The sequence below is a fragment of the Antedon mediterranea genome, chromosome 3, assembly GCF_964355755.1.
Source record: "Antedon mediterranea chromosome 3, ecAntMedi1.1, whole genome shotgun sequence".
Taxonomy (NCBI): Eukaryota; Metazoa; Echinodermata; class Crinoidea; order Comatulida; family Antedonidae; genus Antedon; species Antedon mediterranea.
In genome coordinates, this window is record NC_092672.1 from 34,021,334 (window position 1) to 34,035,576 (window position 14,243).

The window sequence follows — 14,243 nt, forward strand, 5'->3', positions numbered from 1 at the left end:
TCAATGACACAATATTTTTCTAGATAACTGATATATAACAACAAAAATGTATCAATTGACAAAATCAATATTTAATACTTTTATATAGCCAAGCCTACAGCGGCGTAACGCAGAGGCCCAACACCCCTGGTTTATGAACCCCAAGTGACCCTCTATTGGCATTGGGTGTTTTTAGCTATTTTCGACATATTTTAATGCATTTTTTCATCTGAACACTGCTCAGGGGCTCCCATAAGTTTCAGGGCCCCTGGGTTTAGCCAGTGAGTGTTCATAACCGTTACGCCAGTGCAAGCTTATATAAAATGTATTTTAAAGTATATCTGTGCCAGTATGCTATTATGCACAAGTTCAAACATACAGACCACTATTTTGAAAGCAAAACATATTTCAGTTATCTTTTCATTTCATGGTGCGTTAAGTTGTGCTGTTCCACTTAATTCCATACTTTAAAAACACAAAGTTTTAAAGAGACAAAGTTTTAAAGAGAATGTAAAACATAATGTATTGCATCCAACATTTGAATATTGTGTCGCTAGAAAATAAAATATTTATGTAATAATACTACACTAGTAGTTGTGATTGTGGTTTCTTTATTAGTTTTCTTGGTAACTTGTCGAAATGTGATGTATGTAATCAATTATTGTGTAGCTTTATTAACTTGCTTGCTTTCCAATCCAAGGTCCAGGGTTCGATCTTGACCTAGTGCCAGGATTGTAACTCATGTCTCTTTCACCTCCGTCCTTAATCCTCAAATGAAACTTAGTTTATAAGCACGATAAATAAGAAAATAGTTTATCCATCCTGTAATTGGCGAGTTTGTGCTCGCTGTTAGATGCCTATGAAAAGTGTTTGGCCAGACGAATGATGCAGTCTAATATTAGCATGTTGGTGGGCAGGACAACCAGTTTGGTATATTAAACCTGTATGTTTATTTTGTGCGGGTTGTTATGTAATCAAGGTAAATATGATATTTCTATGCCTTTCTGTTCATTTTATATTGTGTATAATACATACATATATCGTGAATTTTAAATTATAGAAACTTATAACTACTGTCATTGCAATATTTCACAAACAATAAAATAGCGGCATAGACACATCACAGCTTTCAATTATAAAGCAGTCAGAAGCTGGAGTTCTTGAAACAACATGTTCTCTTTGTTTATTTCAACCAGATCATGTGCGGAAGGTAAAGTAACCAAACTGATTCTTGTAATTAAAAGGCTTTTGACGATCTTTTCCCCTGAAAAAGAATAAAATGCTTTTTAAATTTAATAAAAGTGATGTTTTGTTTTATTAATAGACTGCTTAGACTAAATATATAATTAAATTTTGGGATTGATCATGTTAACCTTCATGTTAAATTTGGTTTTACAGTAACAAAATACAAAGCTCTGTCTATGTTTAGTATGAATTCCAGCATACGGATTGATGCCATTCAGAACTTGGGTAAAGTTCTGTCTACACTATCAAACTTTATGTGACAAGAAAATGTGATGTGCCCATATAGGGACACGATGATGTCATATCACTACATATTTGGGCATGTCACACTTTTTTGTTTGATAGTGTACACAGAGCTTTACACCATGTTTGAACAATTTTTGTTTATTACCTTGACAGTCTAGGAAACATCTTCTCCTTGGCAAATTCAATCGGTCCTTCTCTACCCTTGGCTGCAGATTCAGTCTCCACATAAACATCTAAACACATCAAGAGACGCTGCAGCTGATTGGATAGAATATGATCACATGATTTTTCTACAGCAAATTCCTTGTAGAATACATTGACCTCACTCTCCATATCCTAAAAAATAATTTTGTGATTATAATCATTATCTCATTAAGTTTAATGCTAGCATTTAGCTTAGCTTTAAAAAATAAAGTGAAGAGAAATATTTTAATAATCTACATACCCTGATAGCATTATTATTTCCAGCGTAATGCTCTCCTTTCCAAGACAAATTCAGGACAAAATAGGGCACTTTTATTGGATAGTCTAGGCCTAGGATGACAGCAGCCTTCAACCTAGCTGAACCTTGTTCAATTATAGCCATAAAGAACATGTTTAACTCCTTTGGTGCAATCTTTTCATTCACATCTTGGGTAAATGGTAGGGCTTGGAAATCTTCAGATGTTATTAACTTCCACGAGACAAGTTTAGATGATATTTTAGCTGGGAATAGTGACTGGCAACTGCTGGGTACTGTGATGTTACGGCGCTCTAAACAAAAAGAAACCAATTTAGTTAAAATCTAATTATTTTAATAAAAAAAGGCATGGCTCATAGAAATATAAAGCTCTGTCTACACTATCAAACTTTATGTGAAAACAAAATGTGATGTGCCCATGATGATGTCATATCACTAGGCAAGGATTGACCCCGGACATTGGGATTGGAAGGCAAGCATAAGGTACAGTTTCACTACTCAAATTACAAGAAACAAACCTACCAAGGGCTGCAAGTTGTTTGTTCAGTGCTAGCCTAGCAGCAATCCTTCTCTTTATGGCGTTGATGGTGGATTCTATGTGGCTTACGCTGATTGATGACGCTGGTTTAACATCATTTCTTTCGCCATCAGTTTCCAGGAAATCAAGACCACAAAGATGTTGCACCCAACGATATGGATGCCCAATGACACTGATGAATGAACTCAATGAATTTAATCTGCAATAAATGTAAAGAAATGATATAATCATAAGATTAAATTGATTGATTGTTTATCAATTAAAGAAAACAGTCAATGGAAAAATGGCAAAAAGCTTCCTACTTTCTAGGAGTTTTATCAGATAATCTATATTGTTTTGAAAACTCTTATAACATGACCACAGTGCTGATTTTGCCATTGTTCCCCTAACTGAAAAGGGGAATTCCAGAAGAAGCAACCTGTGATAACAAGAAGCTTACATTATTAACTTACCCTAGTTTGTTTAATTGGTAATAGTTAGCAGGATTTGGTGATTCAGTACCGTGGTCACCAGGAAATAGACCTTTCAGGAGTGTGTTGGTGCTCAGAATATCACTGAAAAGTAAAAAATAACAGAATATGTGTTAATATGATTAAATGCTGTAATGACTGAGATATAAGCCCATGGGGTTAAGTCTGGGTGAATGGGCTTAATCATGAGATCTAAAATGCAGTGAGTTTGTGTAATATCAAAATGGATCACTTGCATGCAAAGGAGTACATAACAAATGTGGTGTTGTTAGTCAATGAGTACCTTAATTAACTAACATCCATCGAACACCATCCTCATAAGGTACAATACAAGTACCAATCAAACACTCCACCAAAGAAGGGGTTCATGGATTGTACCATTTAACCAAGGCAATCTAACAGGATGCTGAGCTCTGGAGATCAAAGGGTTTATTTGTGGCTGCGACATGATCAGTCATCGCTCGCCACAGAGAATATGTATACAGTACTGTTGGTATTTGTCGCAGCCAGACATAAAAACAAAGGACTGTTACAATTTCCTATCTTGGAAAGGCAAGCTCATTGTCATGTTGCTAGATTTGCCTTGCATTAACCGAATGACATGAAAATAACTACAATTTTACCAGATTTTCCACTATGCGAATTTGTTCGCGCGAATCGAAAGCGTCCGGTCATACGAATGCGTATTCATGCTTCCATCTCACAAATCCCTCTCTACGCATGCGTATAAGCCGACGTTGTCGATTCGCTTGAACAAATTCTCTTAGTGTATATTCGGATTTAGTCTTGTACCTACTCTACAGTCGCAAGAAACCCATGTAACCCAAACATAGAAACTTACCTTGAATTTGAAGCATTTGTGCCACATTGCATGTTGATCATTACAGTTGTAATTTGCAGGACTGACAAATAACTAAATGTTAGGATTAATGTAACGTCATCTGAAAACAAATGTATACAGTACGTTTTATTTTTTAAATATTTTTTTTTACTTATCCGTTTGTTTTTTTTCCCCGTTTATTTCCCGGATGTATAATTTTTACCGTTTTAAATACTTTTATCGTTTTATACATTTTAATGTAAATACACAGTAATTCAGCTTCGGCTGCGATAGTGATATTGAATAAAAAAAAAGAAATCAGTCCAATATTTTGTTAAAAGTAATATTACTTTTTAGTAAGCTACATCTCTGCTATATATAAATTTATTAGGTAAGTCAAATGTTAGTCTAACCTTTACATTTAATCGTCATGACAACAGAAAGTGGATGTTTCCTTAATGTCTTCTGTCTCTTCTCTTCCATTACATTTCCAATTGTTTTTCTTCTTCTTTTCTGTTTTAGGAAAAACAAACAAATTGTTATTGTATTGTAAAGTAAAACAATATTTATGTTTGGTATCTCACCCTTTAAAGATGCCCCTCCTAAGTGAAGGATGTTGTCAAAATACTCCTATAGATCAAATGGGATTTAAATGATTTTTGTAAATAAAACATTATACGTACAGATTTGGATAATTCCTCATTGTCAGAATCACTGTCTGAATCTAAATCAGGAGTAGCAGTCTCGTCAGAAAGTGCACTTTCTTTGTCGCCTTCAATCTTTAATGAAATATTTTCATCTAAAAAGAAATAATACAAAATGTGTAAAGCTCTGTCTACCCTATCAAACTTTATGTGACAAAAAATGTGACGTGCACATATATGGACATGGTGATGTCATATCCCTACCATATTTAAGCTTATCACTACCATATTTGGGCACATCAAACTTTTTTTTCAAACTAGTTTGATAGTGTAGACAGAGCTTTAGATGGTATAATTATCAGAAAAAAGGGGTTTGTTAATAATATTAGTTATTTGAGTTATGTAGTTGTATAGATAATCTACAGTATATATTGTTAGGATATTGAATATAATAGTGTTTGTAGTATTTGGTATGTGTTATACAACAAATTTCTAATGATATTTTTTTTAAAGGCGATAAATGCTACAAAAGCAGAACATTCATATTGTTGCATGTTTAAAGTTCTTACCACATGCTTCATGATAAGCATTAGCCTGTACATACAAAATATACAAAGGTCTTGGTAGAAGCTTAGCCATCTGATGCTGTGATCGTATTGACTCCAATGGCATTGACAAGTACTCCTGCACTGGCAATGTTGACTGAAATAATAATAAATATTGCACTTGTTTAATATCCTACTAATATTGTACTTGGTTAAAGATGTATTGTCCTCTAAAAAAAAAATTTTTTTAATTTTTGTTGTTGAATATGTCATTTTAATGTCACATAATAGTTATTCACTTTGAACAAAAATTTCAATGGAAAAAAAATTATTTACCTGAAAAAACTAATTTAAAGCAAAAAAATGGTCACATTGGCAATGAGTTTTTGGTTGAATTTGACAATTTATTTTGTCATTTTAGATGAGAAAACATTTTAGTCTGATTTTAATGTTTTTAGGACAATGTATCTTTAATAAAAGATGACAGTATTAAATTACACTGGCCCACTTGAGACACACACCTGGACCACGACAGGAATAAATAGCTAGCACAAAATAGTAGAACAAATAAGGTAGTGATATGACATCATCATGTCCATATATGTGCACATCACATTTTTTTGTCACATAAAGTTTGATAGTGTAGACAGGAGCTTTAAACATTTTACTGCATTACAAATGCAAACACTAAAGAATGATGTTACCTGTAAAATAGTATCCAGCATTGGCTGTAGGCTCTCAAGATATTCTTTCTTTTGTTCAATTTCTTTTACTATTTCATTCTTCTTTTCCTGAAATTCTTTGAATTTCTCAGACAAACTGATAAAAAGCAGGAAAATAAGTATCAGTTACAAATGGATGTACTAGGGTGTTGTACTAGGGTGTGCCCAACTTAATTTTCGGTAATTGGGTGTGTTTCCCTAATTTTTATATCTTAATTAAACCATTATATTTTAGATATTTTAATAACATATTTTATTTGTTTTTTATATAATTTCTTCTTGTAGGAGGAATACAGTAAATGTTCTGAATCTTGAATATTAGTGTTTTAACAGATTGTGACTTGGCAATGTTCTTCTTTCTTTGGCAAAATACCTCTTTCTTTGTTGTAATTCCCAATCCAATCTGGCAAGTCTTTGGGAATGGATATCCGCTTTAGTGATATTTGGGTTTGAAACTTCTTTTGGGGCTTCGTGATAAAAATCATCCACATCTACTAGTTCAATATCTTCATCTGTTGATCTGAAAAAAACCCAAAACATTTTTTTTTATTATAGAAATGATAAACTATTGTTTTTCACACAAAGATACTTTGACATGAAATTATTCTAGTGGGTTTATACTCAGCCTGGGTGGGGTTACATCAGAAAAGGACAGTAGTAAATATTACCCTTTTATATGATATATTTTTTATTGTTGTATCTACAGTAGAATCCTCATTATTTTTTTTTTATTTATTTATTTATTCAATTTCTGCCATATACATAACAAAGAAGACAAAACAATTATAAAAGGAGGCACGGAAAGACCAAACAGGTGCTAAACACCTATGCTAGTTGGTCAACCTGGATACCTTAAGGAAAAAACAAAATGTCTCCTTAATATGGGTGTACCTGAATAGGGGATTCTCGCAGTGTTAAAACCTATATTGGCCCTTGTTGGTTTCACAGGAAAGTGTCGTCTATAGGGAGTATCAGCTCTGTCACACTATCGAACTAGTCTGACAAAAAAAAGTGTGATGTGTCCAAAGGGATGGTAGTTCATCATATGGCATCATCATGTCCATATATGGGCACATCACATTTTTTGTCGCATAAAGTTTGATAGTGTAGACAGAGCTTAAGATATAAAGCTTGTGTTGTCTTACTTAAACTCCAAACACTTTGTAATCTCCTTCTGAAGGTGCATGACTTCATACAGAAGGTTCTGTAGTTGCAGATGAAGGACATCAACTTTCTCTTTGGCCTCCTCCGTCGAATCTCGTGCCTTTTTGTTGTGAATATGAGCTAAGCGGTTCAACTTCTTCATGGCAATGAAATGTAAAACAGCCTCCATTCGTTTCTCAGTTATCTTTTCTGTTACCTATCAAAAAAATTGCATCCGTTAATGTTAATCTGTTGTTTTTTTAGGTTTATATCTAGAAGTCAAAATAGGAACTTTGAACTTAATAATCTTAAATGCTTGAAAGAATCATTTTACTGCTTTGTGTACATACAAGATGCAATGATATAGTTTGTTGAAATAAGTGTATATGATTGGACAATTTATGGAAGTGTGCATATCTGTGCACTGTGTTTAATCAAGGAAGATTAATTTACTCTTCTCTGATTTAATTTAATCAAAACAAAAAAGTTAAGTTGTTTTGAAAGTTTCTATTTTTTTTTTATTAAAAGAACCCAATTTACATTTGCAGAGCTACCAGTTTTCATTTCATATATGTCTTTCATGATATTGCGAAGTTCCTGACAGTTTGATTGAAAGAATTCCAAGTCTTTTTGTGGATCACGCAGTTCAACTTCCACTTCCTCATGATGTACCTGAAAAAATATAGAATGACACTCTCTGTTTGTTAAAATAATATAGATAATAAATAGGCCTACTACTAGACACGTACTACTTGGCCTAGTACTTCTACTACTAATATTTAAATCAAATAAAACACAACTATTATAGATAGTAAGTATTACTATTAATCTTGTTTTTTGTTTTGTATGCTGATTCAGGGCCTAGGCCTAAGCTGATTAGGCTTACTATAAAAAAAAGAGCTAGGCCTAGCTAGCCTATTTATGATACTGTACTTCGAGTCTAGACTGGTAGAGGCCAGCTAAAGCTAGCGCGCCTGTATCTCATCAACTCGCTAGTCTACTGCTGCTGCTGCTTGGCTTACCTGTTGTTTTGTTTGATCACTTGAGGTTGAACGCTTAATTTTCTTGGATTCTTTTGAAGAACCAGAAATAACGACGGATCTAGTACTTTCACTACTCGCTTCTACAATTCTCCTTTTCTTTTTTTCAGACATTTTCGCCTTTTTACCCACCAAAAAGAAGCAGCAACGGCCGGTTGTTAAAATAAAAGAAATTGAACGTTATGCATGAGTGAGTAAACCACGTTCTTCAATACTGCCCTCTCTGGAGGGACATTTTTTTCATCCAGGCTGAGCTATATATCCAATACCAAATTGGCGAGTAAATCATGTTTTACTTTAAATTAAATTTATACGCTCTTCCACAAGGTCAATTGTTAGTTATACATACAGACTATATTAAAACAATGATTTTGAACACGTAGGGCATTTCTTTGAATTCTTTCCTATTGTCGTTTTGTGGTAATTTACAGCTTTTTATATGTTTAACAAACGTACATAATCAATTGCGTCTGCATCATGCTAGACTACAACTTCCGGTAGTGACGTAATCAGCATATTTTTGGTAATAAAACTTTTTCACTAAGCTAGGGAATCTTCTGATATCAATATTCATTAGACCGTACTTTAGTTAGCCAATCAAAATAAACGTATAAACAATTTTGCGGCGATGTTGTTGAGGTAAAATATACTGTGTTTTACAATAACCAATTTGGTTAGAGTAAAACACAATGATAAAGAATAGGAAACATTTAATAATATGATAAATGTCATTTACATAGCAATTTAGCACTGTGTTTTACTATAACCAATTTGGTTAAAGTAAAGCAGAATGATAAAGAATAGGAATTTATTAATATGATATATGACATTTACATAGCAATTTAGCACTGTGTTTTACTATAACCAATTTGGTTAGAGTAAAACAGAATGATAAAGAATAGGAAATATTTAATAATAATGATAAATGACATTTACATAGCAATTTAGCACTGTGTTTTACTATAACCCATTTAGTTAAAGTAAAGCAGAATGATAAAGAATAGGAATTTAATAATATGATATATGACATTTACATAGCAATTTAGCACTGTGTTTTACTATAACCAATTTGGTTAGAGTAAAACAGAATGATAAAGAATAGGAAATATTTAATAATAATGATAAATGACATTTACATAGCAATTTAGCACTGTGTTTTACTATAACCCATTTGGTTAAAGTAAAGCAGAATGATAAAGAATAGGAATTTAATAATATGATATATGACATTTACATAGCAATTTAGCACTGTGTTTTACTATAACCAATTTGGTTAGAGTAAAACACAATGATAAAGAATAGGAAATATTTAATAATAATGATTATTTACATAGCAATTTAGCACTGTGTTTTACTATAACCAATTTGGTTATAGTAAAACACAATGATATAGAATAGGAAACATTTAATAATATGATAAATGACATTTACATAGCAATTTATCACTGTGTTTTACTATAACCAATTTGGTTAGAGTAAAACACAATGATAAAGAATAGGAAACATTTAATAATAATGATTATTTACATAGCAATTTAGCACTGTGTTTTACTATAACCAATTTGGTTATAGTAAAACACAATGATAAAGAATAGGAAACATTTAATAATATGATATATGACATTCACATAGCAATTTAGCACTGTGTTTTACTATAACCAATTTGGTTAGAGTAAAACACAATGATATAGAATAGGAAACATTTAATAATTTGATAAATGACATTTACATAGCAATTTAGCACTGTGTTTTACTATAACCAATTTGGTTAAAGTAAAACACAATGATAAAGAATAGGAAACACTTAATAATATGATAAATGACATTTACATAGCAATTTAGCACTGTGTTTTACTATAACCAATTTGGTTAAAGTAAAGCAGAATGATAAAGAATAGGAAATATTTAATAATAATGATTATTTACATAGCAATTTAGCACTGTGATTTACTATAACCAATTTGGTTATAGTAAAACACAATGATATAGAATAGGAAACATTTAATAATATGATAAATGACATTTACATAGCAATTTATCACTGTGTTTTACTATAACCAATTTGGTTATGGTAAAGCACAATGATATAGAATAGGAAACATTTAATAATATGATAAATGACATTTACATAGCAATTTAGCACTGTGTTTTACTATAACCAATTTGGTTAAAGTAAAACATAATGATAAAGAATAGGAAACATTTAATAATAGGATAAATGACATTTACATAGCAATTTATCACTGTGTTTTACTATAACCAATTTGGTTATGGTAAAGCACAATGATATAGAATAGGAAACATTTAATAATAATGATTATTTACATAGCAATTTAGCACTGTGTTTTACTATAACCAATTTGGTTAGAGTAAAACACAATGACAAAGAATAGGAAACATTTAATAATAATGATTATTTACATAGCTAGCAATTTAGCACAATGTTTTACTATAACCAATTTGGTTATGGTAAAGCACAATGATATAGAATAGGAAACATTTAATAATATGATAAATGTCATTACATAGCAATTTAGCACTGTGTTTTACTATAACCAATTTGGTTAGAGTAAAACACAATGATTAAGAATAGGAAACATTTAATAACATGATAAATGACATTCACATATAAATTTAGCACTGTGTTTTACTATAACCAATTTGATTAGAGTAAAGCACAATGATAAAGAATATGAAACATTTAATAATATGATAAATGACATTTACATAGTAATTTATCACTGTGTTTTACTATAACCAATTTGGTTAGAGTAAAACATTTTAACTATGATAAATGATATTTAGCACTGTGCTGGATACAGTAAAACACAAATTAAGAATAGGAAACATATAATAATATGATACATTTACATACAAATTTAGTATTGTGTTTTACTATAGCCAATTTGGTTACAGTAAAACACAATGATAATGAAACATTTATTATATGATATTATTTACATAGCAAAATATTATATTAAACATATCTTATTATCTAAACGTTATGAAAAGAATAGGATACATATAATGTAATAATATAATAAATACAAGTTACATAGTTTATCATCTTGTTTTACAGAACCAATTTGGTGACACAGTTAAACACAGTGATAAAGAATAGATACTGTTTTAGGTTATATAACCCTAACCCTAGTTTGAAGCGACATAATAAATTCATCGCGAAAAAGTACGTATCGTATTTAGAAACTTTTGAAATTTGTTAGATATGTTTAATAGGTTCTTACGTCTATAAAACAAACAAAAAATATAAATTTCACAAAAAATTCGTGATTTTAATAATTTGCATTTCTAAAAATGTACACTTATGAAATACCATACATTTTCCAACACATTTTTACTTCATTGATGATTCCCAGAAATCAAAATAAAACAAATTATGATATTTCTTTTACATTATAGATGTAAGAACCTATATTGAACATGTACCAAATTTCAAACGTTTTTTAAGACGATACATATTTTTATCGATGAATTAAGCATGTGATCGCTTCAAACTAGGGTTAGGGTTAAATAACCTAACAGTTCATTCTTTAACACTGTGTTTAACTTTTAACCAAATTGGTTTTAGTACAACACAATGATAAACTATGTACATTTTATTTTTCATATTACATTATAGGATACATATAATGTAATAATAATAAATACAAGTTACATAGTTTATCATCTTGTTTTACAGAACCAATTTGGTTACACAGTTAAACACAATGATAAAGAATAGACACTGTTTTAGGTTATATAACTCTAACCCTAGTTTGAAGCGATCACATACTTAATTCATCGCGAAAAAATACGTATCGTATTCAGTAACATTTGAAATTTGGTAAATATGTTCAATAGGTTCTTACGTCTATAAAACAAACAAAAAATAAAAGTTTCAAGACAAATTCGTGATTTTAATAATTTGCATTTCTAAACATTTACACTTATGAAAGACAATACATTTCCAACACATTTTTACTTCATTGATGATTCTCAGAAATCAAAATAAAACTATTAGGATATTTCTTTTGCATTATAGATGTAAGAACCTATATTGAACATATCTACCAAATATCAAACGTTTTTCAAGACGATACGTATTTTTAGCGATGAATATTAAATATGTGATCGCTTCAAACTAGGGTTAGGGTTAAATAAACTAAAACAGTTCTATTCTTTATCACTCACTGTGTTTAACTTTTAACCAAAATGGTTATAGTAAAACACAATGATAAACTTATATGTCAATTTTATTTTTCATAACATAAAATGTTTGATATTCTTTATAATATTTAATATTATATTTTAGGCCTACTATTAATGACGTATAAATGCACACTACATCTGAAATAACTTTCTACTTCATTGGCGATTCTTACCAAAAAAAAGAACTAATTTTGTTATGTATATAGAGCAACCTATTATAACATGTCTTGTATGATTTTTATCTCGTTTCAATGACATTTTATACTACAATTCAAATGAAAAAGCATCACAAAAAAATACGTCTGGTATTCAAAAAGTTTCTAAACTCGGTACACAGAAAAAAGGAAATGTTGAAAATGTATGGTCTTTCATAAGTGTGAATTTTTTGAAATGCAAATAATGGAAATCATCGATTTGTCTTGAAATTTATAATTTGTTTTGTCTTATTGAACATATCTATACAAAATGTTAAACGTTTCTGAATACGATACGTTTTTTTTCTCGATGAATTTATAATGTCGCTTCAAACTAGAGGGTAGGGTAGTAACCTAACAAGTATCTATTCTTTATCACTATGTTTAACTGTGTAACCATATTGGTTCTAATAAAAAACAATGATAAACTATGTAAATTGTATGTTTCATATATTACATTTTTGCCAAAAAAAATTATTGGGAATGTCAAATTTCTTTTTCATGACATATATCTACAAATTTCAGAAGCTTTTGAGTACGAGTATTTTACGCGATGTTTTTTTATCCTCATTTTAATATTTTGGTAATGTAATTCACATAAAGTTTTTGTATCCAAAAATTGTTTATTCTTGGGTAGAAATGAGGAAATAAATAGTATTCCTGTATAATATAATAATCAATAATAAAGTATAAAAAAAAGTGTTGTGTAAACGAACGTTTTTTACGCTTCGAATTTTCTGTTACATTATGTTTGAATTGAAGCTACAGATATTGAATCATGGACCTATAAATTAGTAATTTATAGGTCCATGATTGAACATATCGTCACTCACCACACATTTTTTGTTTTGTATTTCGAAAGTATTTATTCTAAAGAACAATTGATGCAAACATCAACTGCGTATCTTATTTCATTAATTAATTATATTAATTATAATTTGGTGATTATTCGTCACACGAAGAGTCGAATATCGATTCGTCTCGTCATGGGAAGAAAACGTGCATTGCGTACACTGTTTACGCGCCTCAACAATAAACGGCGAATATGCGATTCGTCACTTATGGAACGCCGTTTTACACAAGTTTTTGGCGATGATAAAAATTGCGTCGATGATGAAATTGCGTCGATGAAAATTGCATCGACGCAATGTAGATTGCGTCGATGCAATGTAGATTGCGTCGAGGCAATTTACATTGCGTCGATGAAAATTGCATCGATGAAAATTGCGTCGATGAAAATTGCGTCGATGAAAACTGCATCGATGAAAATTGCGTCGATGAAAACTGCATCGATGAAAATTGATGTGATGAATTTAATTGATTATGAAAATTCCAAATGGTTTTAATTCAATCAATGATGAAAATGACTACTAGTAAAGTAAATGATGATGTTAATAATGATGTTAATAATGTTATTATGTTGCTAAAAATTGACGGTTTCTGAATATTTTGATATGATAAACATGTTTACCGCTTGCGCTAGCGCGCGTTATAGACAAGCGCACAGTGATCGCGCACTAAAACAATGTTGAAATATATGCACTGATTAACATTTTAGTGATTTATTGTCAACACATTTTAGCAATGGATCCATTATTGTCCTTTCGGACACATTATATCTTCTAGCTAATTGCTTCCGTTAATCCACCAGTTCAGTACATAAAATCCAGATGTCCAGCATCCATGACATCATATTCAAATCATACCGGCAGGGAGATCGAAATTTTCATCGATGAAAACTGCATCGATGAAAATTATTTTTTTTTTTCATCGATGCAGTTTTCATCGATGCAGTTTTCATCGACGCAATTTTCATCGACGCAATTTTCATCACATTAACGCAATTTTCATCACATTAACGCAATTTTCATTACATCGACGCAATTTTCATCGACGCAATGTTCATCACATCATTACATCAATACTATATTCATCGACGCAATTTTCATCACATCGACGCAATTTTCATTGCATCATCGACGCGATTT

General features: G+C 30.8%; 1 protein-coding gene across 1 annotated transcript; it reads right to left on the reverse strand.

Annotated features, from left to right (window-relative positions):
• Window positions 1-64: 64 nt before the first annotated feature.
• On the reverse strand, window positions 65-8,022 carry LOC140045302 (THO complex subunit 5 homolog). The gene is made up of 14 exons (XM_072090147.1): window positions 7,835-8,022; window positions 7,353-7,484; window positions 6,815-7,029; window positions 6,043-6,189; window positions 5,652-5,766; window positions 4,972-5,104; window positions 4,442-4,557; window positions 4,172-4,271; window positions 3,780-3,879; window positions 2,921-3,022; window positions 2,453-2,667; window positions 1,916-2,223; window positions 1,616-1,806; window positions 65-1,243 (listed from the first exon to the last, which is right to left on the reverse strand). Exons 1-14 carry the CDS (start codon window positions 7,964-7,966, stop codon window positions 1,177-1,179), a joined length of 2,073 nt encoding a protein of 690 aa, XP_071946248.1. The 5' UTR covers window positions 7,967-8,022; the 3' UTR covers window positions 65-1,176.
• Window positions 8,023-14,243: the final 6,221 nt, after the last annotated feature.